Source organism: Sminthopsis crassicaudata, chromosome 3 (genome assembly GCF_048593235.1).
Source record: "Sminthopsis crassicaudata isolate SCR6 chromosome 3, ASM4859323v1, whole genome shotgun sequence".
Lineage (NCBI taxonomy): Eukaryota > Metazoa > Chordata > Mammalia > Dasyuromorphia > Dasyuridae > Sminthopsis > Sminthopsis crassicaudata.
In genome coordinates this window covers 348,957,603-348,976,837 of record NC_133619.1, presented here as the reverse complement: position 1 = coordinate 348,976,837, position 19,235 = coordinate 348,957,603, and the positions used below count along the sequence as shown (strand labels likewise).

The following is a 19,235-nucleotide window of genomic DNA, read 5'->3' as shown; positions in this document are numbered from 1 at the left end:
TTGATTTTCTGGTATTTCTCAAAAGTAAATGCTTTCTATACTAAATAAAGTTCTTTTTCTCTCACAAGCAAAGCTGCTCCTGTTCAGATTTCATGCTTAATCCTTCCCCCAAAGCAAGAGACACAAGCATAAATTGCTTTTGCCACAGTGTGTCTTGGTTGGATGCTGTTGTAAACATCTCAAAAACAATCATTTGAGGAGACCATGAGCCCAATTGAGGTACTATTGACCATTACTATGAAGAAAACATGCATCATATGAAGAATAGAGTTCTAAAGAAAGGAAAAAGATATTTTTTTTAATTGATGAGACTTCTTTTTTTTTCATTTATATGTAACTAGAGCTAAAGGTATTTTCAGACGTTGTCAAAGTGAGCCCATAAGATTTGGGCATCTTCATCAGATTTTTAAACATCCACCCATGGAGAAGAATGTTTGTGGCAGCTAGGTGGTGCAGTGAATAGAGCACCAACCCTAAAGTTGGGAGGACCTAAGTTCAAATTTGACCTCAGACACTTAACACTTCCTAGTTGTGTGACCCTGGGTTAATTGTCACTTAACCCCAGTTGCCTCAGAAAGAAAAACGTTTGGGGATTTAAAACAAATTCATTGGATATTTAAGTCATGAGCTCATTGAATGAACTTTGATAAATATACTGATATCCTGAGATGAAGAAATGTTCCAGAATAGTTCCCAATGGAATTCTTAAAAGAAGTAAGAAAACTGCAACATGGCTTTTGATCATGTCACACATCACTAAAAGTTAAGAATTTCATCCAAAGGATAGAAATTAACATGCAACACAGTACCAAGAAAGCCATATACACAATAAAAACATCATGAAGAAATAGAATTTGGGAAAACTTGAAAACTTTGATAGAGGCAATAACCAACTAATTCTAGAGAACTGAAGCTTCCCTCTACCCTATGGTCCAGACAAACTTGCCTTTTCTCTTTTCCTTACACAGCCTTTCTTTTTCTGCCTCATTGTCTTTGAACTGGCTTTCCTAAAAAGTCTGCTCCTTCTGAAGCCCAGAGCAAGAGCTGAGAGCTCATCCAAATCCCAGCAAGTTTTCTGCATTCATTTCACCAGACCTCTGCCTAGGCCATGACTCCCTTCCTGCTCTATCCACCCATATCCTTCAGGAAGCTCTCCTAGCTTCAAAGATCCTCTGATTTTTTTTCTTTTTTTCCTCTGGTGAAAAAGTATAAAAAGCAGGAGCCATCGTTTACTTGTATTCTCCCAGCCTTGCCACTCACTGACTAAGTGACATTGGACAAATTTTTTAAGTTATCTCTGTGCCTCAATATTCTCTTCTGTCAAAGGCTTCTGGAGAAAGAACACTGAATTTGGTGTCAGGGGACTTGGGTTAGAGTTTCAGTTTTGTGGGTTATAAATACTTGTAACCTTTCCCTTCTCTAAACCTTATTTTCCTCATCTATAAAGTGAAGTGTTTGGACTTGATGACCTTGGAAGCACTTTCTAGCTTAAAAAACAATGATTCTATAATCCTGTTTACCATGTCACCACAGATTCTCTCTAAACGTTAGTTTCCGCAACTGTTGAAGGAGCCAGTTGGACGAGATTTTAAGGTCTTTTATAGCTCTACTCTTCTCTGAGCCTAAGTTATCTGGGAAATATTGTGGACAAAGAAGGCTTCTTGCTGTCTTTCTGAAAGGCTTCTACAAATAACTGCCTTTCCTGCCTCACAACATTGTTGTAAGGATCATATGAAACAATGCATGTGAAAGAGCTTTGAAAAAATATACATTGCCATATAAATGCAAGAGAATGTGCTTTTGCCTATGGAGAGATTTACATATTCATGTCATTCTACCTCAACATGGCTCTTTGCCTGGGCTTGTATCATTCTCCTAGTTAGATCATGCATTGTAGAGTTATTGTAAAGGTTACTTTGATTCCTCGGACCTAAGAGACTACACATGATTACCCCTTTTTGAATCATTCAACCTTTTCAGCTTTTGAATTTTTGTGGTAAAATTATTCTCCTTTGCAGCTTCTTCTGTGCCTAATAAATTCACAACCTTCTTTTCTCCTACTCAGGTAAATGTGTTCTTCCTGACATACAAATGACAGAATTCTTTTGGAATCTTGGCACCCCTGCTTCCTGACCAGGAAGTTGAGAGTCTGTGCTCATTATGGGTAGTATAGTTATTTATTTCTATAAAAGATTTCCCTCTTTTAATTATTTCCTATTTATCCTGCTGTATGTATTTGTTGGCAAGTTGAATCCCACATTAGGCTGTGTGCTCCTTGAGGACATATTTATCTTTCTTTGTATTCCTGGCGCTTAGCACAGTACCTAACGTATAACAGGCACTTAATAACTACTTAGTGACAGACTGACTTGAAAGTGAAGGACACCTATGTCTTAGCTGGCTAAAAAAAGTCTCCAGTACTCGAAGATGGACAGGTCTGGGATTAAACTGTCAGCAGTAGCCAGTACTGCTCTTCTTGGACAGAACCAAAGTCCTCCAACAGCTTTCAGTCCTTATTACTATTTAAAAGTTCCTTGAAAGCTAGAAGTCGTTTGCAGGAATAACAAGTTTAAGGGCTTCAGCAAAAAACTAGAACTCATCATGCAAGAATACAAGAAGGCTTTGGTTAGACAATACATTTCCATCAGGCTCTGAGGCACAGCCTGCTGCAGGATCACCACTATGCAAAATGCATTTCAACTCCATGAACATGAAATCCAGCATCAGCAGAAACAGATCCAGCAAGCCCACAATGCACTTAGGAAACCAAGTTGTGTGTCAGCTGCTGATTCCAGTGGAAGTGAGGTTTGACTAGAAATTAAATTTGCTCACTCTACGGCTCTTTTCTAGAATGTCTGATCTCTTCCTCTGGTACTAATTGAATTCTACTCATCCTAAGTTGAGAAACTTAAGATGTCACCTTTCTAGATTTATTACACATTACTACCCTTCATAAGCATTTGGCTTCAGCTAAACTTGTCTATTCAATGTTCCCTGTCTAGAATACCTACTTCCATGCCTCTATACTAATCCTTACCTGGAATGCATTCCCTCCTTATTTCCTATTTTCTAGAACCCCAGTTACATACAAAACTCACTGGAATCCTACTTTCTATGGGATGTCTTTTCTGATTCCCTTCCACCAAAATTGTATTATATTTTTATTGTTCAGTTGCGTTTGCCTCTGTGACTCTGTTTAGAGTTTGCTTGGCAAAAATATCAAAATAGTGCCATTTTCTTCTCCAGCTCATTTTACACAGAAGCAAAAGGACTTGCCAAGGATCATACAGCTTGTAAGTGTATAATACCAGATTTGAACTTGTTAAGTGAATCTTCCTGACCCCAGGACCAGTATTCTATCTACTTCACCACCTACGTATGCCTACATTATATTTACTTTACATATTTTGTATTGATTTATCTGTGTACATAATGTTCATTCCTAGTAGAATGTAAGCTCCTAAATAGGCAATGCTTCATTTTTAAAATTTTATATCTCCAGCAATTATCCAATGCCCAGAAGATGATTTGTAAATATTTAATATATTAGTTAAGGGTAATTAGATGGTACAGCATATGAATGGTAGGACCTAAACTCCAAAAAACTCATCTTCCTGAATTCAAAATTGGCCTCGGACACTTAACTGTCCTTGTGACCCTGGGCAAGCCATTTAATCCTTGCCTCAGTTTTCCTCATCTGTAAAATGAGTTGGAGAAGGAAATGGCAAACCACCCCAATATCTTTACCAAGAAAACTCCAAATGAGAGTCATGAAGAATCAGATGGGACTGAAAAACAATATTTGGTGAGTGATTTTTTTATACTAGTTTTTTTTATTTAATAATTATAAAATTTTTTGACAGTATATATGCATAAGTAATTTTTTATGACATTATCCCTTGTATTCATTTTTCTAGATTTTCCCCTCCCCCCTCTACTCCCTCCCCTACATGACAGGCAATGCCATACATTTTACATGTGTTACAGTATAACCTAGATACAATATATGTGTGTAAATCCCATTTTCTTGTTGCACATTAAGTATTAGATTCCGAAGGTGTAAGTAACCTGGGTAGATAGACAGTAGTGCTAACAGTTTACATTCACTTCCCAGTGTTCCTTCTCTGGGTGTAGTTGTTTCTGTCCATCATTGATCATGGTGAGTGACTTTAATCAAGGTTCACCTCCATTACAGATATTTCCATGTATCCTCTTTTTTTTCTTTCTCTGATCCATTATCTTTTCAGGCATGTGTGTTTTATCTTTGCAACTTGATAATAAATTCCTTGAGAGCATAGATCCTATTTTTCATGATATCCCCCATGGTATCCAGAGGGGCTAGACTATCCATTGTAGATGCTCAAAAAAAATTCATTCAACAAGTCCCCAGCAGTGTTTGAATCATAAAGACAAAATAAACAATGATTTTTGAATTACAACTAGCTAAGTGACATTTTTGACTATGTGACTTCTTCATTAATATTCTGTAACAGAATTTTATATACTTTTCTTATATGTCAGCACCTGGATTTGTAAAGTTACGGCCATATGCATAATGATCAGAAAGAAACAATTTGATTTTAATGGCACTTTCTTTCTTCTTTATATACACAGTAGGCATGTACACAAACATATTTATATAAGTTTCACATTCTGATAACTATTGTCATACAGAAAAATAGGAATTACATTGCTGTGCCTTCAAAGAGCATGGAAATTGACTTAAGACAAGATATTTATTAGAGAAAGCAATCCTATCCACAACAAGTTGGTGCTTGTGCTCTCAGTCTTTAACTTAAAAGGCTTGGTTAATAATTCAGAGACTATATCCATTCTCTGACTCTTTATAGTAGAAGAAATTTGGTAAGGTCATCTCTGACCATCTCCGTAACATCCAGTAGGATAGTTACTCAACTCATTGAGAGAAAAAGAGATATCTAACCCACTTTTTAGTAGTTTCCCGTAAAAAGATTCCTTGAACTCATAAGGCAAGGCACAATGAGAATTGTAGTCTTATTAAGCCCATAGAGTTTATTCAGCCAAAAAATCCTATTATCTCCCAAAGTCATCCCTTCCCAATCCAATTTAGCAGATTTAGTACACTCCATGAGCCTGTTGGTGAGATTCCCATGACACAGCCCCCTTCTAAGCACTGCCCACCTCACCTGCTGCATCCAGTTGCAAAGACTGCCTGGGATGGAGCTCCTCTTCCATCAGAGAGCCAGGGAAATGTGCCTGAGCCTGAGCTGCTGGGAAGGCTCTGTGAAATTGGAAAATCGCCTCCAGGGTGATTTCATTGCTAACGTGTGTCTCCCTGCTCCCATTCCCTGCGATCTGAATCACCAGGTGCAGCATAAAACCTGCTACATCCAAAAAGAGGCACCTGCTTTCCCCTAACTGCCACGCCTGGGTTAGAACTTCCCCTGTACAGATATATACAATGGCACAGACTATGCAAGAAAGGAAAGAAAAAAGGAGAATCAGGAGTTCCTTGAGAGTAGAAACTTTTTTTTTTTAATTACCTTTCTTTTGTTTCTCTAGAACTTAGCACAGTGCCTAACACACAGTGCTTAAAAATGCTTGTTGATTTTATTTGAACAGCCTTTCTTCAGGAGTTTGAGCAGAGAGGATTCTCAGCCCAATTCTATTTAGTTGACTTAGTATTTACTAGGTGCCTACTATGTGCCTAATTCCAAAGATGTATTTATAAATATTGAGAAGACTGGGAGGACCATGAAACATCTGGCTACTCTTATGTATTAAATAATAAACTAGAAGAAAGTAATTAAATGAATTCTAGATTTGGAGTCAGATGACTTGGATTGTAATGCCAGTTCTGAAGCATATTACCCGTGTACCCTGGGGCAAACACCCTTTACTTCTCTAAGATTTCATTTCTTCAACCTTAAAATTACATCATTGATCAATTTTGGAATGGCTAAACAAATTGTGATATATGAGTGAAATGAGATATTATTAAACATTAAGTATTAACAAATATAAAGAATTCTAAGAAGCATGTAATGATTCATATGAACTGATATGAAGTAAAATAATAGAACCATTAATACAGTAATGTAAATAGGAACAACAACAAAAGCTTGAAGCCTGCTAAATATAAGGATTGAGATCAACTCTGGAGAAGAGCTGAAAAAAATGTCTCTCCCTCCCTTATTGCAGAAATGTTTATATGTGAGACAGAGTTGGGAATGAGATATAACTGTGGATGTGAAATATTGCACTTGTGATTAGACAGTCAATGTTAGTTAATTTTTCCAAACTTCATTTTTTTTTCATGTTTAATCATAGGATCTTGGATCTAGAGCTAGAGGGGTCAATTGATCCAATGCCCATATTTTACAGATGAAAAATGAAGTTCAGAGAAGTTGAGAAATTTGCCAAAGATCAAACAATTATCAAGTTCCCAAAGCAGGATTTGAAACCAGATCCTATGATTTCAGATGCTTTTTGCCCTTTCCATTAATTTTTATTATAGTGGTTGACTCAATATATAGGACAGAGAGAAATATGTATTCAGAAATGAAATTTCTAAATTATTTACTAAAAATGGAAATAACAAAATATATTAAAAATAAGACATGTAAAATTAGTGAAGATTATCTAGATGGCACAGTAAATAGAGCACAAGCCTTGAAGTCATGAAGATCTGAGTTTAAATGCAATCTCTGACACTTAATATTTTTTAGCTGTGTCATTATGGGCAAGCCACTTAATCCTAATTGCCTCTACAACAACAACAACAAAAAAAAATAGTAGGTCAAAGACCAAATTATAGAAACAAAAGAAAATGTCATTAAAGAAAGTAGCAATAATGAGACTATGTACTGAAATTTATAAGATACAGTTACCTCTTCTGAGGGTCATATTTCAATCTCCAAGTGATTCTAATAACAAAAGATAAAAAAATTAAAATAGCTAATATTAACTTTTATATAGCATACTTAAGTGTCAAAAGTTTTACAATTATTATCGTATTTGATCCTCATGACAACCTTGGGAGGTAGATACTCTTATTATTTGCACTTTCCACAGATGAGGGACCTGAGGCAAAGATTAAGTGTGTGACATAGCTAGTAAGTGTCTGAGATCAGATTTGAAATAAGGTCTTTAGGAATTCAAGCCCAGAATCTATCATTTCACCTAGCTGCCTAATTAATGCCAAATGCCAAATTTATGCCTATTCAGTAATCAGTAAATCAGTAAAATCAGTAAATTGAGCAGTCAACTAAAAAAACCCCAATAAATCAAAATTATCCATATATTCAACAAAATAGAAACTCTAAAAATTAAAGAGATGCACAAAACAGAACACACACATACAAACATACAATATTGAATTGAGAAATAACATTAGGGATTTTGAGGGGGGGGAGACTTAATAAGATAAGATCTATCACATTTTAAAAAACAAATTTAAAAAAAGATTCATATCAAAAACCAAAAAAGGAAAATTCACAAAATATAGGAATTTATCAGAAACAATTTTATCAAATTATTCAATCTGTCTCATAAATCTTATTGCAATATTAAACTGTTAAAACTTTAAACAGTATTAAGACTTTTGGGACACTGTATGCTAACAAAACTAATAACAGAAGAAATGGATGAATACTTATAAAAAGATAAAACACCCAGATTAACAAAAGGAGAAGTGGATATTTAAAATAATTTACTATCAGAAGAAGAAAAAAAAAAAAAAACCATGAATGAGTTATAAAGAAAGGTAAGGGGCAAGGGTGGTTCTAAGACTAAATGGGTTCTATTAAATATTCAAATAATAATTAATTCCAATATTATATAAACTGATAAACTGTTTATAACAACAGAAAAAGAAAGGACTCTTCCAAAGTAGCTAGGGGAAAAATCAATATTCCCAAATAAACATTGATATTAAATATAATGTTTAAAAAAAGACTTAACATACTGGAAAAATTTCATACTATGACCAGATTGGATTAGTGCTAGGAATGTAGGATTGGTTCCACATAAGCTGGACTATAAATATAAGACATGTGAATAACATAAATAATAAAACCCACATGATTATAATAGATGCCAAAAACGATTTAGCCAAATCCAACAAGTTTCAATAAAAAAAAAAAAGCAACACTAGAAAGCAAAGGAATAAATGGACCTTTTCTTAATATAGTAAATAATATCTACCTAAAATCAAGAACAAACATTACTGATAATAATAATAATAATAATAAAAAAAAGATGAGACCTTTCCAGTGAGATCAGAGATTAAGTAAAATTTTCTTTTATCACCATTTCTTTTTTAACAATGTTAGAAATTCTCTACAGCAAAAACACAAATGGGTGTATAATCATGGGCAAAGGATAAAATATAACTATCACTTTTTGCAGATAAGATGAAGATTTACTTAGAAAACCCTAAAGAATCAACTAAAAATTAATTAAAACAATTCAGCAAAGTTATAAGAAAAATAAATCCACAGAAATCATCATAAGAATTCCTGAATGTTAACAATAAAACCTGACAGGAAGACCTAGAGAGATTTAAAAAAAAAACAACCCCAACAACTTCAGAAGGTATAAAATGATTGGGAGTCTATCAACCCACACACATTATAGGAAACTAACTGTAAAATGCTCTTTACAGAAATACAAAGTTAAATAATTGTAGAAATATTAATTATTCATGGTAAGTCAAACCAATATTGTTAATTTTATAATGCTATCTTAATTAATTAATGTATTAAGTGTAATAACAATCAAACCAAAAAAAGATTTTTTTTTATAGAGCTAGAAGGAAAAAAAAATTTAATAAGCCTGTATTACAAGAAGTTTTAAGAGAAATTGCTTTAAGAGCTCCTGGCACATTCTCTTAAATATAAGGATGTATTCCCTATAGAACATGTAGGCTGGCCTATGGTATTTAAATAGGTCTTTATTTGGCATATTTTAATTTATACAATTACCCAACAAGGATAGACATAATGACCAACTTGAATTGGCAAGATACATGAGGAAGTGAACAAGGAAAATGGGGTTCAGAACAATAGATACATTTTGTTCAAAATAATTGGAGAGATAAATACTACTGGGTCAGAATAACTTGAAATAGAGGGACACATCAACTCAGGTGGGAAAGTGGTTACTGTGCTTCAAATGATCTTTAGTCTGTGGGTCTGGAAGAGTAAGACAATCAATGAAGCACACTCCATAATTGGTTCCTAGCATGCTAGGCTCTCCTCTGCTGGGTCGAGCACAAGAGTACTTGGATTACATACTAAATAATAGGGTCCAGTTTTCAATATGAGTCAAAGAGCCAGGTTTTTATAGAGTCAGTGGTATGTTGGATACATGTTGAATCAGATTTGAAGAGTGGATGGTTAAATTTTCAGATGGTTAAATTTCTTTGGAAATTACTAATGTTACAAATTGGTACTTGATTTATTGTTTTATTGATTGTTTAAACTTAAAAAATAATGGAGAAAACCTTAATAATATAGATTAAACTTTAAAAAAGCATATGAACTTACATTAGAAAGCTGGTTGTTACATATTTACCAATACTCTAGAATCTATTGAGAAAGTTTGAAATTTTATTGAAGTTTCACGGGGTATAGAAAATTCCAGAAAAGGGAGGAATTTATAAAGAGAACCAGAAAGAAAGTGGGTATTCCCTGAACAAAAAACAGCCTGTTTAAATAAAGTCAAAGCTCAGAAAACCATTGAACTTTCAAATCTTCCTGCCTTAAGAGTGGACTTTCTTAAAGATGGATCAAAGCTCTTTGAAACCAAATTTAATGAACAATGTGGTTGACTAAGTTTGGGTAGTTCTATTTTGAATCAAAAAAAGAAATATGGATATAAGATTATGAAGACTGTCTTTGTTTTGTGACTCTGAAAGTTATTGCAAAAGACAAGCTCCAAATATGTTTTCAGCAAAAGTAACATTATGGGAATAAGTTTATTTACTCCCAAAGTGATTCCTTTGAAGATAATACACTCATCTGGTTTCATAGATTCTAGAACTGATCTCATTACATTATAAGGCAACTAGGTGGTACAGTGAATAGAGTAGTAGACATAGAATTAGGAAAACCTAAGTTCAAATCCTGCCTCAGGTACTTGCTAGTTAGTGGTCATTTAACTTTTGTATGACTTTGTTTCCTCATCCGTAAAATGGGGATGATAATAGTACCTACCTACAAGATTTTTCTTTTTTGAGGATAAAACCAAATACCTGTAAAATATTTTTCAAACTTTAAAGTACTATATAAATTTTAGCCATAATTATTATTATGGTCATAGTCAAAATATTCAGATCCTTTCTTGTATAAAAAACAAACAAATCAAAAAACCCAACTTCTCAAGGATTTACAGAATCTATTAATCAGTAAAGGTTAATTACCATTTTTTTCAGATGAGAAGTCTAAAATAACCTAAGCATCAGGGCAGAAATTTAAAACAAAGAAAAAGAAAGCAACATAAGCAAAGTTACAGTGATAGGGGGAGAAGCACAAAGAATTTTAAATCCACATTAACGCACTTATGTTCCACGGTTTGTTGAAAGACCTTACTGATTGGTGAGTTCATTAGCCCCTCTATGGGTAAGAAAATAAAGGAGCTTAGCCCTTCTGAACCAATATTTTAAATCAGCAGTCCTACAGAATCATGGTCACACTTTACAAGCAACCAAACAAGTTTATCATGTCTGCTCATGTGCCTTCACAGTTTCAGAATCAATTTTCATTGCCTGCTAGTTGCTCAAAATGCATTTCCTGGCTAAATTTCTGAAACATTTTTATCTATCCAAGGCTAGAAGAGTTTGTTCCTTACTATTAGAAACAACTAATTATTCCAGTCTAAATCATTGAACAAAAATACAAAATAATAATTCTATTCTATGTCTTCAGGGTCCTCTATAATATGCCCCTACCCTACCTATTCAAACCTATCTCCCACTGCTCTCCCAAAGCATAAATTAACTCAATCACTCACTTCATGGTTTTTCTTTTTCACCCCAGGTCTCCCATGTACTAGGTTCCCAGTCTCCTCCCTCTTTTGCTCACAATGTTTTTCTTATCCAAAATGCTCTCCCACTCCCTAATACTTATTCACATTCTACTCACTCCCCCTGCTCAGCTTAAAACCTCTTCCTCTAGAAGTCATTCCTGACCATATCAATCAATGGAATTTCTTGCTCTTCTATGAACTCCTATCCTACTATAATACTGAATCTGATACAGTTATTCTTTCCATATCACAAGGGTTAGGGGTGCAGCAATCCTGTGATCTGGAAAAACCATGTAAAAATTTTTTTGTCTCTCTTTTTGTACAGAGAAGAAGCCTGATTGTTTTTATTTCTTTTTTCATTTATAGGGTATTTACAGACCTTATTGTAAAATTTGGGTCGATATCACATCTATTATTTTATTCATTTCTGAATTTCTAACCTTTTTCTGTGTTACCTGCAAGCCTTCACATGTCATCTGCAGCTTCTGCAAATCTTCCCCAAATTCCCAGTTAGCTTCTTATGACAAACCACAATATATTGAAACCTTGATGAGGGAAGTCAAGATGTGGAAGGGATAACTGCACTTTAATAAGATCCCTTATTTTCCTGTTGCACAGACATTTTATGTGCTACTCCTGTCTCCCCAACTAGCTTGAAGTTCTTTGAGGTTAGGGATGATGTTGTGCCCTTTTTAATTTATCCCACAAAATCTAGCAAAGAGTGGTTCACATACTGAATAGGAAATAACTTGCAAATTAATTAATACATTTCTTTTAGAAAAGTGTTGGAAATCCAATGTATCTACCTAACAGACCATTCAAACTCTACAGGTGCCTCCCTTTCTCAGAGGCTTTTATCCAGCACCAAAGCTGGCATAGATTTCTCCTTCAATAGTCTATTTTTTTCCATTTCAGTGATTCATTCTGGGCCTCTTCACTTCAACATTTGATGGCCTCTTGTTGCTATAGGGACCAGCTGTGATGTCTTAAACACACTATGACGTTAACATTTTGGGGATGAAGAAAGCTCAGACAGCTTAAGGAGAGAGTGTAGGAATGCTGGGTATATTCATTCAAGTATTTTCTGAACTTAAATAAATAATATCCTCTCCCTTCAATTCCTGGAATTTCATATTTTAGGATGCCCAGACACATTTCTTTTCAGGATTTATAGGAAAAACTTTGATTTAAATAAAGGAGCTAGGAGAAGGCTCTCTATTCTCTATCTCCTGTTCTGTACCTTCCCTACTTGTTTTCTTATTCACTAAATTCATTTTACAAAAGAAAAAACTTTCCATTCTATTATTAGAGAAGAGGTTTAGAAGTAAAATTCCCCATGGAAGAAGAATTTACTAGCATATTATCACTGTATAAAACTAACATCAAAACATTTCCTGAGAGAAGGCACTATTAGGTAACAGGAAAAGAGGATAAGTACAGAGTACAGATTAGTAAGGGAATAGAGCCACTGAGAACAGAAAGAGATGAAGAAGGACTAGGTTGGGGAACGCCTTGCTAATCTACCATATATTTTTAATAACAGGATTAAGGAAATATGGAATCAAAGTATTTAAAGTTGGAAGAGACCTCAGAGAGACTTAGATCAAACCTTTCATTTTATATCTGTGGAAACTTAAGACCCAGAAAGGTAATTTGAGTTGAATTACAGTAAGTAAAATAGTCAAGATTTTACTCCAAATCTTCTACATTGTGCTAGCTTTCCAGATCTGCTTATGCTTTTCCAGGGACTTTAGAGCTAGATGTCTTATCCCGTAAGTAACATTGACAGCTCTAGAAAAAATAAACATTTGCTAGGAAAAAGAATTTCCCTTATGTATACAGTAAATTTATGGGTAATTGCTGTTTAAAGGCCCATTGGCATGGGACACTTTCCTTATTGGTGGAGATAAAAAAAAAAAAAAAACCCAGCCTTATATGAGGGGAAAGACAGAGTTGATAAGAGAAAGAACTCTAGATTTTGCTCTGTCCCTCTGGGGCTCTCCAAGTGAGAATCCCCATGGAATCCCCCTTTTGGGACTTTTCAAGTAGGGATCACCCTTCAGGATATTAAAAAATAGTCCTCACTTTGAGACTGGTCAAGCTTCAGGTTTTCTTCAGGCAGCAAGCTGACTTTCAGAGAGAAAATGGAAGAGGCCTACCCCACATCAGATAACTTCTGAAGGAAAAGACTCTGGGATGACATGAGAAGAGCTGTCTGTCTCCATCATGTGCCCGTTCCCAGATCACTAGTCTAGAAATTTCAGAATTTCCCTTTAGGTGAGATCTAGGATTCACTTTCTTAATTGAGCTGAATAATTTTCTCACTCCTAATGGGAAAAATCTATTTTCTGTTGTCTGGGTATGTTTTCCTATGTATACTTTCTTTGATTTTTGTTTTGTTATAATTTAAATAAATGTGCTTCTTTACTATTTGCTATTTAGGTCCAGTGTGGAATTGGTATTAGGTGGGGAAGGGGTCAAGTATTAGATATAGATTTTGGTATTCTCTCTTCTCTCAATTAGTTAGTTAGATGAAACCCTCTTAGACATACTTCCTCCACAAACAATATTTAAGAGAACAGATAGATATACTTCTAGCCTGGCAACCTCTCTATGAGGAAGGCAAAGCGCTAGTCTCTAGGTCAACATCCTGCTTTCCTTTTTGGCAAAGATAAAAGTCTCCCTTAGAGAAGGATAGGGGATAGAAGGCAAAGCGCTAGTCTCTAGGTCAACATCCTGCTTTCATTTTTGGCAAAGATAAAAGTCTCCCTTAGAGAAGGATAGGGGATAGAAGAGCTTAGAGATGTGTATTTTGCATCCCTTCAAGCCAACTCAATGACATCCTAGCCACACATGAAGCTTCATTACACATGTGGTGTCTTCTTCCTTGCCTATATATCTATAGCTACATGTATAACTAACTATAGATACAAAGAAGCAAAGAACCATTCCACATTAGAGACTGAAAAGACTCCACAGATCTGTGATACATACACACATCTACTACAAATAAAAGGGAGAGAAGTTCCAGGTTAAGCCTGTGTAGCCAGGAGTGGAAGGGTTTTACATCTCCGGGTCCTCGGGCATACATACCTAGATTCCTACAAAACACTGTCAGTTTTCCAGCCACTATGATTGAGAGAGAACAGGAAGAAATGAGATGTTTTAATGACACAATTCTTAAATTCCTAGCTATCTTCAGACTGAAACAGAAGAATATCTGGGACAGTGTATACACATGCATGTATATGCACTGTGTGTGTGTGTTTGGGGGGAGGTTGGAAGAGCTTATGAGCAGACACAGAATCAAAGGAAAAGTATAGAAATGTGTCATATGTGTACAGAAAGTCAAAGATTTGCAACCTAAAACCACTTTCTATCACTTCAAAATTTGCACAAAGTTATCCTTGCTTTCAGATTCCCAGGAATTATGAAGATGTTCATAGATATCTTTCTTAAAGAATACAGCAGGTTTTTTTCTTTACTTCCAACTTATGGCTTTAGGCAGGAATAGTCCTTTCTTGTTACCAAGTTGTTGTTTTCTTCCTTTAGCAACTTTTTTTGTCTTTGCTGTTTTCCCCTATTTAATAGTATTTTTATATTTTCCAACTACATGTTCAGTTATTGTTCAACATTCACTTTTATAAGATTTTGAGTTCCAAATTCTTTTTCTCCCTCCCTCCCTTTCATTCTCTCCAAAATGGCAAGCAATCTGATATAGATTATACATGAACAATAATATTAAACATATTTATACATTAGTCATGTTGTGAAAGAAGAATCAGAACAAAAAAGAAAAACACAAGAAAAAACAAACAAGAAAAGTGAAAACAGTATGCTTCAATCTACATTATTATTCCATAATTCTATCTTAGATCATTGTATTTCTGAGAAAAATTAAGTCTATCATAGTTGATCATCACACAATGTTGCCATTATGTACAATGTTCTGGTTCTGCTCACTTAACTCAGCCTCAGTTCATGTAAGTCTTTCCAAATTTTTTTCTGAAACATTCATTCTTATCATTTCTTTTAACACAACAGTATGCTTTACATTCATATACCTCAACTTGTGCAACCATTCCCCAATTGATGGGCATCCCCTTAATTTCTAATTCTTTATCACCACAAAAAAGCTGCTATAAACATTTTTGTTCATGTGGGTCCTTTTCTCTTTTTTTATGATTTCTTTGGGATACAGATCTAGTAATAGTATGCTAGATTAAAGGACATGCATAGTTTGGTTTTCTTTTGAGTATATTATAGTTCCAAATTGTTCTCCAAAATTATTGGATAGCAACTCAAAACCATTGTAGATTCACAACTCCATCAACAGTATATTAATGTCTCAGTTTTCTCAATCCTTCCCAACATTTATCATTTTCTTTTTCTATCATATCAGCCAATCTGATAGGTGTGAAGTAGCACCTCAAAGTTGTTTTTATTTGCATTTTTCTAATCAATAGTGATTTAGAGCATTTTTTCATATAACTATAGATAGCTTTAATTTCTTCATCTGAAAAATGTTTACATACCCTTTGACCATCTACCAATTGGAAAATAAATTATATTCTTATAAATTATAATTATAAATGGAAGCTTTCTGCTTCCCTTCTAATCTTGATTGCATTTGCTTTGTGAAAAACTTTTTTAATTTCATGTAATCAAAATTGTTAATTTTGCATTTCATAATGTCCTCTATTGATCACAAATTCTTGCTTTCTCCATAAATCTGATAGGCAAACTCTTCTTTGCTTCCCTAATTTGCTTATTATCATCCTTTATATCTAAATCATGTACCCATTTTGACCTTATCTTGGTATATGTTGTGAGATGCCATAGTTTCTGCCATACTATTTTACAACTAGCAAGGTTTTTTAAAGCAACATTCTGCCATTTTAAATATTTTAAGTATTAAAGTCACTTTAAGTAGTCAGAAGTCTGACTACTTAAAATGAACTATAATTCTAGTCCTGTACTTTATAGGGGTCCTATATATGATGACTATGTGTTTCTTTTGCTCCTTTGTGAGATAACTTCGAGGAACTCAGATCCAGCTCTCCTGTTTTCTCCCTCCATGGGCTCTTCAGAATGCAAGGAATGAATAGGAACTCCAAATCAAAGTCAATTTCCAAGAATAGAGGAAGAACAATGTCAGGATAGCAGACATTCAGTGTACTGGAGAGTAGAGGATAAAGATCAGAGGCTACTGATGGCCTAAACTTCTCCCTGTAAGAGTGGAAGAGAACAGGAAAGGAGGAAGAAAAGTCATATATGAATGGACAGATGTGATGATAATGATGGCAATATTAGTATTGGCAATAATAGTAATAATGCCTTCATCCTATATTTGGATGGCATTTATAATATTTCAGGTGCTTACTTTAAGTATTTTATCTCGTTTGGTCCTCTCAACAACTTTGCTATTACCAATTCACAAAAGAGTAAATTGAGGCCCAGAAAAATTAAAGTATTCTTTTGGATATAGGAAATAGTGTAATACTATTCTCATATGAGTAAATTCATGGCTTTGGATGCTATGAAATTCATCTAAAAAAGATCTGGGATCCAGAAACTAATCTTTACCATTAACCCTCTAACTCCCAGTTTAACCCTTTAACTATCTCTTTGAGCCACTGAACAAATATCCAAAGCCTACTGGGGGTAACCCTTGGAATGACATGTACAGGACTCTGATTTCAATTTTATTAGCAACTCAAGATCATTGTAGATTCCTTAGGAAAGGAGTGACATGATAAACTGTTGTTTTGAAAAAATGAATCACAGAGGGATCAAAAATCCACCTGCATCACAATCCAAGATCTTTTCTACCCCTTACAGAGATCATCATTGCTGCCAGCTTAAAGCCAGAATTAATTGTCCATAAAACCCAGCGCTTGTCTCTCTGTTCTCCCAGGGCTAAACCACAATGTCAACATTCAGGCAGAAAATCTGGAAAAGGCTCAGGAATAACAGAGAATATTTACCAAACAATGAAGCATCTTAGAAATTAATCCATCAGTCAAGTTGCCTGAAAGAAAGCCTAGCTTATTTACTAGATGTTCAGATGTTAATCAAGAGTACATTACCATATTAGCCAATAATCCCAACTATACCAAGCAGAATAATGAGCTCATTAAAAGAACATTCTGAGCCCCCCACACACTAGGCCACATTCAGTCACTGAGTCAACACTCGATTCAGCATGCCCAACTTTACTACCAGCAGAAAAACAAAAAGGCATTTGTTCTTGAACTCTTAAAGCACATACAGGAAGAAATGTAGGCTCCTTCTATTGATTCTCATGAACCTCTTCTGGATCGGGGACCCTTTGTAAAGACAGTATCAGCACAGAATCTGTGCCAGGTTCTCAGCTGAAGGCTGTTTCCAGGGTTTTCAGGAGTAGCTCTTGCCCCTGATAGCAGACCCTCTCTGAAAGGAAGCGTTCAACTCAAAGCAATGGAAAATCACAGAAGAAACTTGGGGGTGGAGGTATGAGGGAGAAAATAGCATGAGGGGAGAAAGAAGGATAAGAGTAAGAAACCCCTGAGAATGATCATACACTAGTTAAAAGAGAACTGAGCTAGGAGTGAAGATCTCTGGGTCTTAGTTCTGGCTCTGCCACTAAATGTGGGCGTCACCTTAGTGGCCTTAGTTTCCTTATCTGTAAAATGAATGTAGTTGGACTAGATTATTTCTTTTATCTTTTATCTTTAGCTTTTTTTATGATCTATGAAATGATTATAAAATTAATATAAAATTATAAAAATAAATGATTTATAATGCAAAAAAATCAATGCAACAAAAGCATAACTGTAGTACTCACCCCTTATATACCACTGCAAGGCTGCCTACTACATGTGGTCAGAACCTCCCACACATCCATATTTTACAGCATTTGAAATATCTTCATTACAAATTCACTCCTTTGGGTAAATAAAGACAATTCCCTTTCCAGGCTCTTCTAAAATAGCAAATCCCTTTGGAAGACTCCTTAATAGCTCAATGTAAATAAGTTATCAGCTAGAAATATAAGATCTCAGCTCTAAATAAATGTGCATTACTATCTCAGACTCCTCCCCAGCTTTTAGCTCTACTCTAGCCAAGTTGGTTTTATCATTTCCTTAATACTTCTTGAAATTTTCTGGTTCTATGCGTTTACTTAGGCTATTCCTCAGAGTAGAAGCAATATAAAAGCTTAGACATTCAATTAGGTCTAGATTTTCTTCTCTCCTTCCTTCTCCATCAGAAAGGAGAGAATGAGGGGCAGCTAGGTGGCGCAGTGGATAAAGTATCAGCCCTGAAGTCAGGAGGACCTGAGTTCAAATCTGATCTCACACACTTATCACTGCCTAGCTGAGTGACTCTGGGCAAGTCGCTTAACCCCAACTGTCCTCAAAAAAAAAAAAAAAAAAAAAAAAAAAAAAAAAAAGAGAGAGAGAGAGAGAATGCTCATCACTACAATTTAGGAGAACTCTCTCCCCAGCCAGGATTAGGCCTAAAACATGGGCCAATGGATTGTAGAAGATCTAAATGGGTTACATCTGATGAGTCATTTGTCTCTCTTTTTTTTTTTTTCCTCTAAATAAAATATGAGGATCATGGTCCCTATGATCTTCACTAATCATTCTATTGCTAACTTACTATGACCACTATCCTAGTTCAGTCTCTCAGGATCTTTAGCTTAGACTATTTCATTAGTTTCTTCATTGGTTCCCTGACTCTAGTTTCTCTCTCTCTCTCTCCAATATATCCTTAACTGGAAAGTTGATTTTTCTAAAGCAAAGGTCTGGTCATGTCACTCCCCTTCTCAACAAATTTCCATGGCTCCCTATTTTGACGAGGGTTAATTACAAACTCCTTTGTCTGGAATTCAAAGTTCTTCACAAACTGACTTTAACATACTTTTTCAAGCTTATTATACATGACTCTCTTCAAACTCTGCTTTTCTTTCAGCTTTCTTTTTTTTTTATGATCTGCGATTTAAACAAAAAAAAAAAAAATCAATGCAACAAAAGCATAGTTATAGTACCCACCCCTTATATATCATTGCAAAGCTGCCTACTACATGTATTCTGAATCCCCCCCATAGTCATATTTCTTCAACATCTGAAATATCTTCATTACAAAATCATTCCTTTGGGTAAAAACAATTTGCTCTGTAAACTCCTGTTCTTTGGAAGAATCCCAAATAACCTCGGTATCAATAAATTATCAGCCAGGAATAC

The 19,235-nt window shown here is 34.9% G+C and overlaps 1 protein-coding gene across 3 annotated transcripts in view; it reads right to left on the bottom strand.

Annotated features, from left to right (window-relative positions):
* The window catches only part of ARHGEF4 (Rho guanine nucleotide exchange factor 4), a 503,177-nt gene that overhangs the window by 295,826 nt on the left and 188,116 nt on the right, over positions 1–19,235 (bottom strand). The window contains exon 1 of one of the 3 annotated variants that reach the window (XM_074301692.1): positions 5,166–5,378. The exons of the other annotated variants lie outside the window; for them this stretch is intronic. Coding sequence (XP_074157793.1) covers positions 5,166–5,174 — 9 coding nt within the window. The 5' untranslated portion in view covers positions 5,175–5,378. Of the gene's footprint in view, positions 1–5,165; positions 5,379–19,235 lie in introns of those variants that run through there. 3 annotated transcript variants of the gene reach the window in all.